The sequence below is a fragment of the Staurois parvus genome, unplaced genomic scaffold, assembly GCF_062004578.1.
Source record: "Staurois parvus isolate SC_StPar_1 unplaced genomic scaffold, SC_StPar_1.0 ptg000552l, whole genome shotgun sequence".
NCBI classification, from domain to species: domain Eukaryota; kingdom Metazoa; phylum Chordata; class Amphibia; order Anura; family Ranidae; genus Staurois; species Staurois parvus.
In genome coordinates this window covers 584,281-597,532 of record NW_028318348.1, presented here as the reverse complement: position 1 = coordinate 597,532, position 13,252 = coordinate 584,281, and the positions used below count along the sequence as shown (strand labels likewise).

At 41.6% G+C, this 13,252-nt stretch overlaps 1 protein-coding gene across 1 annotated transcript in view; it reads right to left on the bottom strand.

Moving 5' to 3' along the window:
* The window catches only part of LOC149450999 (uncharacterized), an 85,402-nt gene extending 72,849 nt beyond the window's left edge, over positions 1-12,553 (bottom strand). Inside the window, exons 1-2 of the mRNA XM_089691148.1 lie at positions 12,530-12,553; positions 10,636-10,684 (exon numbers count right to left, since the gene is read on the bottom strand). Of these exons, the coding sequence (XP_089547274.1) occupies positions 10,636-10,684; positions 12,530-12,553 (73 nt within the window). The remainder of the gene's footprint in view (positions 1-10,635; positions 10,685-12,529) is intronic.
* Positions 12,554-13,252: the final 699 nt, after the last annotated feature.

Sequence of the window (13,252 nt, the reverse complement as noted above, 5' to 3'; positions counted from 1 at the left end):
TGTCCAAAATGTCTTGGTATGCTGACACCTTAAGAGTTCCCTTCACTGGAACTAGGAGGCCAAGCTCAACCTCTGAAAAACCACCCCACACCATAATCCCCCCTCCACCAAACTTTACACTTGGCATAATGCAGTCAGGCAAACACAGTTCTCCTGGCAACTGCCAAACCCAGACACATTAATCTGATTGCCAGACAGAGAAGTGTGATTCTTCACTCCAAAGAACACGTCTCTCCTGCTCTAGAGTCCAGTGGCGGCATGCTTTACACCACTGCATCCGACACTTTGCATTGCACTTGGTGATGTAAGGCTTGGACGCCATGGCAACCCATTCCATGAAGCTCTCTACACACTGTTGTGCTAATCTGAAGGCCACATGAAGTTTGGAGGTCTTTAGCTATTGACTCTGCAGACGGTTGGCGACTTCTGTGCACTGTGCGCTTCAGGATGCGCTGACCCCGCTCTGTCATTTTACGTGGCCTACTACTTGGTGGCTGATTTTGCTCCCGAGAGCAACCCATTCTTTCAAAAATGTTTGTAGAAGCAGTCTGCATGCCTAGGTGCTTAATTTTTTACTCCTGTGGCCATGGAGGTGATTGGAACACCTGAATCCAATGCTTTGGAGGGCTGGCCCAGTACTTTTGGCAATATAGTGTATATTTATTAAAGAGGAAAAATCTTCTTGTATCCTCCAGGGGACAAATTGCAAGAAGCATTAAGCTGTAAAATCACCTCTTTTTATGTTTATGCTGCTTGTAGCTCCACCCCAGGCTGAAGCCCAATTTATGGATTTACAGCATGCCCTGACCCCCCCAACCCTTTTCATTTCCCTGTATAATGAATTTGAATACCTGCAGTAAAGTTGACCAGCTATATCCATCCAAATAGAGGGAAGACAAAAAGGAAGGGATGGTCACATCACAGTTCTTCATAGCAAGGAGACACACAAAACTACTTGTTACTGACTACATGGTTTTCCACAGAGGGACTCCATCAGGCCTGGATCTGGGGTCTGGATTTGCCCCTCCTACATTTTAATTGTGCCCGCCAGGTCTCTGAGAATGTATTCACTGGTCCATGAACCAGTCTGAGAGGGGCAATTGATGTAAGAGGGCACTCTGATGAGGACAATTGATGAAAAAGGGAAATGCTGATTGGGACAATTGATGTAAGGTGGCACTCTGAGAGCGGCTGCATACTGAAAGAGGGCAATTGATGTAAGGAGACACTCATATGCAGACACTTGATGTAAAGGGCCACTCTACTGAAGACATTTGATGTAAGAGGAACTTTTACATCAAATGGAGGCAGTTGATATAAGGGGGCACTATGTTGTGGACTTTATTGTAAGGAGGGACTCTGATGGGGAGATTTGATATAAAGGGGATGCTCTGATGGAGAAAATTGGTATCAGGGGGAACTCTGATGGGGACATTTAATGTAATAGGGAAACTCTGATGAGGACAGCTGATGTAAGGGGGCACTCCGAGGGTGGAAATTGATGTAAGGGGCACTCTGATAAGGACAACTGATGTAAAGGGGCACTCTAAAAGGGAAAATTGATTTAAATAGGGAGTCTGATGAGGACTTATGATGTAAGAGGTGACTCTGGTAGGGACTATCAGTTTACTTTACACTTTACTAAAACTGGTACAGCTGTGCGTAGTAACCAATCAGCTTCCAGGCTTTATTATCAAAGCTTAACTGAACAAGCTGAAGTTAGAAGCTGATTGGTCACCATGCACAGCTGCACCAGATTCTCAGTGCACCAGTTTTAGTAAATCTCCCCCCATGCCTCCATAACTTTTTTACTGCATCCTTAGATCAGTTAGGCTAGATGTGGCCCTGGCCTCCAGCAGACTTTCAGCTTCCTCCTACTAGCAGTTGAAGTACAATATGCTCCTCCTAATGGTCACAGCTAAGTTGCTGCCATTTGTGTCCTGAAATACTTCTTGGTGGGCTTATAAGTGGTGGTGGAACAAAAAAAATTCCAAACACTGATGTGGCCAAGGCACTCATGTAGTGATATTTATTTTTGGAGGAGTCAGAATCATTGTCGTTACAGTAATGACCAATTAAATGTATTAATTACACCAAAAATGTAGCTAATCCACCACTTGCTCAGTTCTGCGGTGTTACAGAAAAATTCCACGCATCCTGGTTGCTCAGCAATCACCGACATGAGCCCCTGGACTTGGTCCTTTGCAACTCCGCCAAATGTGAGTGATATCCTTTCTATTTCGCAGAATAACCCTTTATTGAACTGTTAAATGACTTCACCATAAAGGCTCTCCCACCTCTCCTTTATTTCTCTGAGATATTCTTCCCCTCTCTTCCCCCTTTCTTCCCCTCAACAATCTTTTGAGGACCAGTGTGATGGGAGTCACTTTGGGTGGGGGGCCCATGGAACCCAGCTCACTTTAGAGAGGTGGGGAGACCCCTGTCTCAGCTCCCCATACCCCTATTATGTGTAAGTCACCCTGTGCCTGTTAGGGGTACAGGCTGATCTGTCCTAATATTGGGGTGGGGGGTTGTTGATTGTTTAATGCCATGTGGTTGCATCCCATTGTTCTATTGTGTGTCTTGCTTGGGAGTGAACTATTATGGGATGTATGTGTTTATGTGTATTAGCTTAGTGGGGGGTGTCTCCAGCAGCCTTCCCTCCTGATGGGACTGTCTGCTGTTGTGAAGTTTGAATATCTGTGTGTCTCTTGTTGCTAAGTATAGATTGCCCTGCCCTGTGTCATTATGCAGGGAGGGGGGACTGTCCCCTGAGTGTATAACAAGCCAGTTCGAGTTTCAAATAAAGAGTTCCATGTTCAGACAGACTGGTGTCGTCTAGTCTTGTTTGTTCAGCTGTGGTGTCTATGGTCAGTGTTCGGACGGGGAAGCGGTATTATAACGGAAGTACCCAAGCGAAGACTGGGTCGGTTCTGTTACAACCAACAATTCACAGATTTTTTGGGGAGAGCTGACCTGCTTCATCTCTGGCCTCAAGATATCTTTATCTCAGACCATTGGCAGTGCTGGGCTGGTGGGAGAAGGAGAAAAGAGAATAACAGCAGCTGCAAAGATGCACCGTCAGTCGCATTCCTGCTCGCAATTTTGTGTGGGCAGTTTTCTCACAATTCCACATCGTGCATAGGGCAGTCCATCACTTGAATGGGCTGCCCTATGGACATTTGTTGCAGCATAGAAGCTTAAAAACCAAATTTTGGCCCTGAGCCAGGTGCATTTTTACACGCATGTTTTGCCGCAATTCCCTTGTGTTTTGTTGAATGGCAATCACGACAAAATCACACTGGTTTAGGGTGAATGGCACCCAAACACCCATTGCAAGTTCTGCAATCATGGGCGGAATCGCACTGCCAACTACACTAGCTCAGCTAGTGAACAGGAAAAGGTAATTTAGTGCTCAGGGTGAGGATTCCAAACTAAGCCCCCCATCCTGATGTGGATACCCTTGACCATCTTTCACAGCTGGGATCTATGATCAGTGCCGCTTCTGCCTGTCTGACAGTTGCAAGGTGCAACAGCAAGAAAAAAAATAAAGTCGGGTGGCAAGCCAGCACCCCCTGGAGACCCAGTACCTGGTGCGGACTGCAAATTATTGGTGCAGACAATGGACTTTACCACTGGAGACATCACTGCCCCTCTGTCCAAGTCCTCCTGTCAGGTAGGGCACCCCTAGGCATGAGTGTGAGTCAGTAATGGGTAGAAGGGGAAGGGCTTGTTTGAATGTACTCTCTGAGCTGCTGTCTCATAGCACCCCTTTCCCCCCTCAACATATAAAGACACCGCATCCGGAGCAGCTGTCCCTCCTCCCTTCTTCTCCAATTGTCCCAGCCCTGCATCCAACATCAGGTGTTCTTTTGGCTGATTGGGAACAAATTCCCAGAGAAATACCAAAACCTTGTGGAAAGCCTTCCCAGAAGAGTGGAGACTGTTAAAGCCAAGAAGGGGGCCAACCCCATACTATTGGCCATGGTTTTGGAATAGGACATCCAACAAGCTCATGCAGGTATGATGGTTAGGTGTCCACAAACTGTGCGCCATATAGTGTGAATGCCTTTGCTATAACACGTAGAAAGAAACACAGAAGGAAGTTTAGAAGAATAAAGCATGCATAATATAATTCTAACTTGTGTATAAAATCTTTGTCAGCATCGTTAACTATATTTATTGCAGAGAAGCAGAAGTGAAACTTTCACACAAATTTTACATTATTGCTTATAATAAATGTCATTTTAACACGACCATATTGGTAAAATAGCCAGGATTAACAAGGGGCGAGTCAGCAGACTAATTTTATTCACATAGGGAATTTTTATGTCACCTAAATATGTCATTGTTTATTATAAACTGTATACCTTCTGATCTGCCCTGCCTGCCCAAATTAACATAATCCATGAACCATGATTGCCTGGATTTCTAACTTGAACAAAAAACTTAGACTAGAGAAATCAACCTGGTGCTATTCAGGAGGCTTAAAGTCAATTTCCAGGTAAAACTGAAACTTTCCTGAATTCTGAGGGGTATCAGGATTTGGAAGGGGGGAGTTGTAACCTAAGGGATAACTATACAGAAGTCTAGTTATCCTTTTAAGCAGCTCCTTTCAACCAGGGTTTTAGGCTGGGGAACCCCAGGGTTCCTCCAGAGATTACCAGGGGTTCCTTGAGCTGTGGCTGAGTGATCTCTTATTTGACGGTCCTGTATAGTTCAGGGATCAATGCCACTTTTATTTATAGATGGACGTGTGTCTTTTTTCAACCCATGTAACTATGAACCCAATGATCTTTATAGATGTCAGAAAGGGTGGGGCATTCTTCCTGCTAGCCACCATTATAAGGTGCATTTTTCCCACTGACCACCAATGAACTGGTTTTTGCAAGTGTTTCCAAAGACCTGAATAATCTGGGGTAAAAAGATTGAGAAAGTCTGCTTTAAATTGTCAACTCAGCTATGCAACCATCCCTAATTACTATGCCTATTTTTAACTCCTTCTTGATGGTCATGCAAAATATGGAAGCGGGCCTTATTCTGTGCTGCCATATAGATGCAAAACTGCTTTGTGCTGAGAGTGTGCTAAATATTGTGCCCTGAGCACTGCAACTGATCTTCTCGCCCCAAATCCTATCTTCCTTTTTCTCACCTTGAACCCTTTTTTCTCATCTTCTCACACTGATCATTATCTCCCCTTCTGCTCACCCCAAACCCTATCTCACCTTTTTATCACCCCAAACCCTATTTCCCTTTCTTTTCCCCCAGAACCCTATCTCCTCTTCTTTTCATTCAAAACTCTTTTTCTCCTACTTCTCATCATGAACCTTATCTTCCCTTGTACTTGCCTCAAACCCTATCTCCCCTTCTTCTCACCCTGAAACCCATTCCCCCTTCTACTCACCCCAAACCTTATCTCCCCTTATACTCACCCCAAATCGTATCTCCGCTTCTTCTCACCCTGAACCCTATTTTTCCTAACTCTCACACTGAACCCTATCTCAGCTTCTCACCCCAAAACGTTTCTCCCCTTCTTCTAATCCTGAATCCTTTCTCCCCTTTTTCTCACCTGAACTCTATCTCCCCTTCTTCTCACCGAAAACCCTATCTCTCCATCTTCTAATCCAGAACAAAATATGCAGTTCAGTTTTGGGCACCCACTCACAAAAAGAAGTACAGAGAAGGGCAACCAAACTGATAAGAGGCATGGAGGAGATCAGCTATGAGGAAAGATTAGAGGAACTGAATTTATTCTCTCTTGAGAAGAGGAGATTAAGGGGGATATGATCTCCATGTATAATACATAAGGGGGGATATGATCTCCATGTATAATACATAAGGGGGATATGATCACCATGTATAATACATAAGGGGGATATGATCACCATGTATAATACATAAGGGGGGATATGATCACCATGTATAATACATAAGGGGGGATATGATCTCCATTTATAATACATAAGGGGGGATATGATCAACATGTATAATACATAAGGGGGGATATGATCAACATGTATAATACATAAGGGGGGATATGATCTCCATGTATAATACATAAGGGGGGATATGATCTCCATGTATAATACATAAGGGGGGGATATGATCTCCATGTATAATACATAAGGGGGATATGATCTCCATGTATAATACATAAGGGGGGGATATGAGCTCCATGTATAATACATAAGGGGGGGATATGATCTCCATGTATAATACATAAGGGGGGATATGATCTCCATGTATAATACATAAGGGGGGGATATGAGCTCCATGTATAATACATAAGGGGGGGATATGATCTCCATGTATAATACATAAGGGGGGATATGATCTCCATGTATAATACATAAGGGGGGATATGATCTCCATGTATAATACATAAGGGGGGATATGATCTCCATGTATAATACATAAGGGGGGATATGATCTCCATGTATAATACATAAGGGGGATATGATCTCCATGTATAATACATAAGGGGGATATGATCTCCATGTATAATACATAAGGGGGGATATGATCTCCATGTATAATACATAAGGGGGGATATGATCTCCATGTATAATACATAAGGGGGGATATGATCTCCATGTATAATACATAAGGGGGGATATGATCTCCATCTATAATACATAAGGGGGGATATGATCCCCATGAAAAATACATAAGGGGGATATGATCTCCATGTATAATACATAAGGGGGGATATGATCTCCATGTATAATACATAAGGGGGGATATGATCACCATGTATAATACATAAGGGGGGATATGATCATCATGTATAATAGATAAGGGGGGATATGATCTCCATGTATAATACATAAGGGGGGATATGATCACCATGTATAATACATAAGGGGGGATATGATCTCCGTGTATAATACATAAGGGGGATATGATCTCCATGTATAATACATAAGGGGGGATATGATCTCCATGTATAATACATAAGGGGGGATATGATCTCCATGTATAATACATAAGGGGGGATATGATCTCCATGTATAATACATAAGGGGGGATATGATCACCATGTATAATACATAAGGAGATATGATCACCATGTATAATACATAAGGGGGGATATGATCTCCATGTATAATACATAAGGGGGATATGATCTCCATGTATAATACATAAGGGGGGGATATGATCTCCATGTATAATACATAAGGGGGATATGATCTCCATGTATAATACATAAGGGGGGGATATGAGCTCCATGTATAATACATAAGGGGGGGATATGATCTCCATGTATAATACATAAGGGGGGATATGATCTCCATGTATAATACATAAGGGGGGGATATGAGCTCCATGTATAATACATAAGGGGGGGATATGATCTCCATGTATAATACATAAGGGGGGATATGATCTCCATGTATAATACATAAGGGGGGATATGATCTCCATGTATAATACATAAGGGGGGATATGATCTCCATGTATAATACATAAGGGGGGATATGATCTCCATGTATAATACATAAGGGGGGATATGATCTCCATGTATAATACATAAGGGGGATATGATCTCCATGTATAATACATAAGGGGGATATGATCTCCATGTATAATACATAAGGGGGGATATGATCTCCATGTATAATACATAAGGGGGGATATGATCTCCATGTATAATACATAAGGGGGGATATGATCTCCATGTATAATACATAAGGGGGGATATGATCTCCATCTATAATACATAAGGGGGGATATGATCCCCATGAAAAATACATAAGGGGGATATGATCTCCATGTATAATACATAAGGGGGGATATGATCTCCATGTATAATACATAAGGGGGGATATGATCACCATGTATAATACATAAGGGGGGATATGATCATCATGTATAATAGATAAGGGGGGATATGATCTCCATGTATAATACATAAGGGGGGATATGATCACCATGTATAATACATAAGGGGGGATATGATCTCCGTGTATAATACATAAGGGGGATATGATCTCCATGTATAATACATAAGGGGGGATATGATCTCCATGTATAATACATAAGGGGGGATATGATCTCCATGTATAATACATAAGGGGGGATATGATCTCCATGTATAATACATAAGGGGGGATATGATCACCATGTATAATACATAAGGAGATATGATCACCATGTATAATACATAAGGGGGGATATGATCTCCATGTATAATACATAAGGGGGATATGATCTCCATGTATAATACATAAGGGGGGATATGATCTCCATGTATAATACATAAGGGGGATATGATCTCCATGTATAAATACATCAGTGGTTCATATAGTGAACTCGGTGTAGAGTTATTCCCCCTGAGGTCATCACAGAGGACAAGGGGGCACTCTTTACATCTGGAGGAAAAGAAATTTAGTCTCCAAACACGGAAAGGTTTCTTCACAGTAAGAGCTGTGAAAATGTGGAATAGACTCCGTCAAGAGTTGGTTCTGGCCTGCTCAGTGGATTCCTTTAAAAAAGTCCTGGATTGTTTCTTGGATACACAGAATATAACTGGATATAACATTTATAGGTAAAGTTGATCCAGGGAATATCCGAATGCCTCTCTGGGGATCAGGAAGGAATTTGTTTCCCAGCAGGAGCAAATAGGATCATGCTTTGCTGTTTTTTTGCCTTCTTCTGGATCAACTGTGGATATAGGAATATAACTTTTTTTTTTTATTGAACTCAATGGACTTTTGTCTTTCTTCAGCCAGACTAACTATGGAACTATGAACCCTATATTCCTTGCTTCTCATCCTAAACCCTGTCTCATTTTCCTCTCACCCTGAACCATATCCCCCCTTTTTCTCCCCTATCCATTCAACAGAAAGTAATCTAAAGAACTTCAATCATGAACAGAGAGGGCCAAACACAAATCGAAATATAATGGTCTCTGCTGAACTGGACAAATTTCGATCCCTCTATGCCCAGCTTAGCTACTGGCCAATAAAGAAATCAGCTACAGTCCTGCCAGCACTGGGCTCCTTAACTCTCTCATTCTCAAATTTGGGAGATTTGCAATCCACAGAGAAGATAAGTGATCCAGTCCTCCTTGGTTGAACTCTGCTCTCAGTGGTACGGGGTAACAAGGGCAATCATTTAACACACAGTGGTGGTCCATATCCCTATCAGCCCAATTGCTAGGAACAGGCTTCCTTTTTAGGCTGTGGTGGCAGCTAAAGTCCTTTCAGATCTTCTCACTCTCCCTGCACTGTGCACTACTGTCAGGGAGAGCAACAATGTGAGTTAGAGACCTTAGACCAGTGGTCTTCAAACTGGCCCGAGGGCTGGATTTGGTCCACTTGCTTCTATCTGGACCTTGTGGCAATATTTCATCCACTAACTTGAACAAAGGGACATAATTCCTCCCAATGACACCAACAGTGGTGCACAATTCTTCCCAATGATACCAAAAATGGGGCAAAATTCCTCCCAATGATAACAACGATGAGGCACAGTTCATCCAAATGACACCAACAATGGGGCCTAATGGCACCAACGATGGGGCACAATTCCTCCGAATTACACCAACAATGGGGCATGATTCCTTCTAATGACACTAACGATAGGGCACAATTGCTTACAGTGATACCAACGATGGGCATTGTTTACTCTTACTGAGGGTGGGACATTATCTACTCCCACAGTCTGCCCCCCCTAAAGTCTGATGACCCGTAAACTGGCCCTTTGCTTAGAAAGCTTGGAGACTCCTGCCTTAGACTATAAGCTCCTTGAGGGCAGGGACTGATATGAATGTACAATATATATGTAAAGCACCGCATGAATTGTTGGTACTAAATAAATACAAATATGTGGCAAGGTGGAAAGCTCTTCTGTGCGGCTTCCAGGCCAACAGCCAAGGCTAGAGATGTCTGTATGGGTCCAGCCCACATCTCTGTTGCCATAATCCAGCATATCAGACTTTGGCAATTTACGGTTTAATGTTTTTGAACAATTTTACTTAAGTCCAGTATTTCAGTTTTGGCTGTTTGCTGGAAAGCAGAATCACGTGCTGGTTTCCTTTCTCAGAGATTCCAATGCAGCTATCTCCCCAAATATTTTTAAAAATACATTTCAAATATACTGTATGTCTTTAGAAATACAAATCTACATTTTGGAATGCATTTACAAATATATGTAAAAATATATGTTAAAATTACTTTTTTATATGTTAAAAAAAATCTGCAGAATATATTTTAAAAAAGATATTTTTAAAAAAGATTTTTTAAACATATAAAAAAGTAATTTTAACATATATCTTTACATATATTTGTAAATACATTCCAAAATGTAGATTTGTATTTTTAAAGACATACAGTATATTTGAAATGTATTTTTTAAAATATTCTTCATATATTTTGTAATTAAAAACGCATTTCAGCATGATATATATATATATATATATATATATATATATATATATATATAGTATTTCAAATATATGTCAATATATTTGGGAAGAATATTTTAAAAACATATTTCAAATATATTTTTCTTCCATGTAGGTATGCCTGTTCCTAGTAGAATATGACTTCTGTCCATGAAAGGAGGTGTGTATTATAAGGCCCTTCAACACAAACATAAGGACATCCAGCATGAATACAGGCTCAGGCTTACGTGCAGCAAAGTTCTGTCTTTGATGGCCATCACCGCCAGCGCCTTCTTCCTGGGGAAGGAAAATCGGAATAAGACCGGTCTTAGGAGATCAGTATAAACAGTGATCCAACACATGTAGTTTACCTTAAATATTATTTCAAACCATGACCACTATGTATTATACATGGAGATCATACCCCCCCCCATTATGTATTATACATGGAGATCATACCCCCCCTTATGTATTATACATGGAGATCATATCCCCCCCTTATGTATTATACATGGAGATCATATCCCCCCTTATGTATTATACATGGAGATCATATCCCCCCTTATTTATTATACATGGTGATCATATCCCCCCTTATGTATTATACATGAAGATCATATCCCCCCTTATGTATTATACATGGCGATCATATCCCCCCTTATGTATTATACATGGAGATCATATCCCCCCTTATTTATTATACATGGAGATCATATCCCCCTTATGTATTATACATGGTGATCATATCCCCCTTATGTATTATACATGGAGATCATATCCCCCCTTATGTATTATACATGGAGATCATATCCCCCCTTATGTATTATAAATGGAGATCATATCCCCCCTTATGTATTATACATGGTGATCATATCCCCCTTATGTATTATACATGGAGATCATATCCCCCCTTATGTATTATATATGGAGATCATATCCCCCCTTATGTATTATACATGGTGATCATATCCCCCCTTATGTATTATACATGGAGATCATATCCCCCCTTATGTATTATACATGGAGATCATATCCCCCCTTATGTATTATACATGGTGATCATATCCCCCCTTATGTATTATACATGGCGATCATATCCCCCCTTATGTATTATACATGGAGATCATATCCCCCCTTATGTATTATACATGGAGATCATATCCCCCCTTATGTATTATACATGGTGATCATATCCCCCTTGTGTATTATATATGGAGATCATGTCCCCCTTATGTATTATACATGGAGATTATATCCCCCCTTATGTATTATACATGGAGATCATATCCCCCTTATGTATTATACATGGAGATCATATCCCCCCTTATGTATTATACATGGAGATCATATCCCCCCTTTTGTATTATACATGGAGATCATATCCCCCCCCCTTATGTATTATACATGGAGATCATATTCCCCCTTATGTATGATACATGGTGATCATATCCCCCCCTTATGTATTATACATGGAGATCATATCCCCCCTTATGTATTATACATGGAGATCATATCCCCCCTTATGTATTATACATGGAGATCATATCCCCCCTTAATCTCCTCTTCACAAGAGAGAATAAATTCAGTTCCTCTAATCTTTCCTCATAGCTGATCTCCTGCATGTCTCGTATCAGTTTGGTTGCCGTTCTCTGTACTTTCTCCAGTTCCCCAATGTTCTTTTTGTGAATTGGTGCCCAAAACTGAACTGCATATTCCAAATAAGATATTACTAATGATTTGCACCGGGATGAAATGATGCGTTTGGTGTGAGTTGTAAGCAAAATTGTATCTGGAGTGTGTTTTTGTAGTGTGAACTGGCCTTTAGAACTTGTTCACACCATTTGTGGTGCAGAATTGCATGAAAGAGCATGCACTTTCTGCACAGCAAAGAAACGCAATGCCCTTTGCAGATGTGCGCAGGCACCATGAATACTTAATTTCACCTCCACACATTTAGTAAACACAGATGCATTCACAGCCACCAAAACGCATGGCACCACACTGGTGTATGGTTAAGTGCAACACACTTTTAAAATGATATGTCTGCAGTATTTTTGCATGCTCCCACACTTTAGGCAGCCCATTGAAATGAATGGCACATTTAAAAAGTGCCCCATTCGCGCAAGTCCTCTGGCCCTGTACAGCATGAATGAGGGGGTTGTTCATGTGGCCGGAGCCACCTGTTACGCTATTAGGACACAGCAGCTGTATGAACACAGGTTCTCATCTGACAGGTGTGCAGGCGTGGGGAAGTGGCCCTGAATGCTCACTGTCTGTGCTCAGGGCTGTACACCTGCACCCATATGCCTGTCAAATTAGGACCTGCAGCATTTCCATAGTGTAACATAGGTTGCCTGCCAACAGCTCCAAGAGGCTCCAGCCACATAAACAAACCACTGATCCACACTCTACAGGCCACAGCACCCATGTGAATGAGCCCCAAGACCTCAATTACACACACAGCTTTATTTATGAACTCAGTACAGTTTTATCATTTAGATTTAATAGGAATTTTGTTGGGATTGTGTCCATTAATAATGTTTTTAGTGTATTTTCTCTGGCGATGGGGGGGGGGGGGGGGCTGTCAGGTAGGCTGTATGGGGCCCCGTGATATCTAACAGTGGCCCTGGGCCTATGGATAGTAAAATTCACGTTGTTTGTCGCAGTTGCACGAGCATGCACAGTTTTCAAGTGTAACATGTTTGGTATCTATTTACTTGGCCTAACATCATCTTTTTAAATTCTACAAAAAATGGGTTATGTATTGTGCATTTGAAAAGCTGCAGCACAAAGACAGTGTGACCAGGTCTGCTGTTAGAAACCATGAGGCCCCATACAGCCAACCTAACAGGGCCCCCCCAAAAA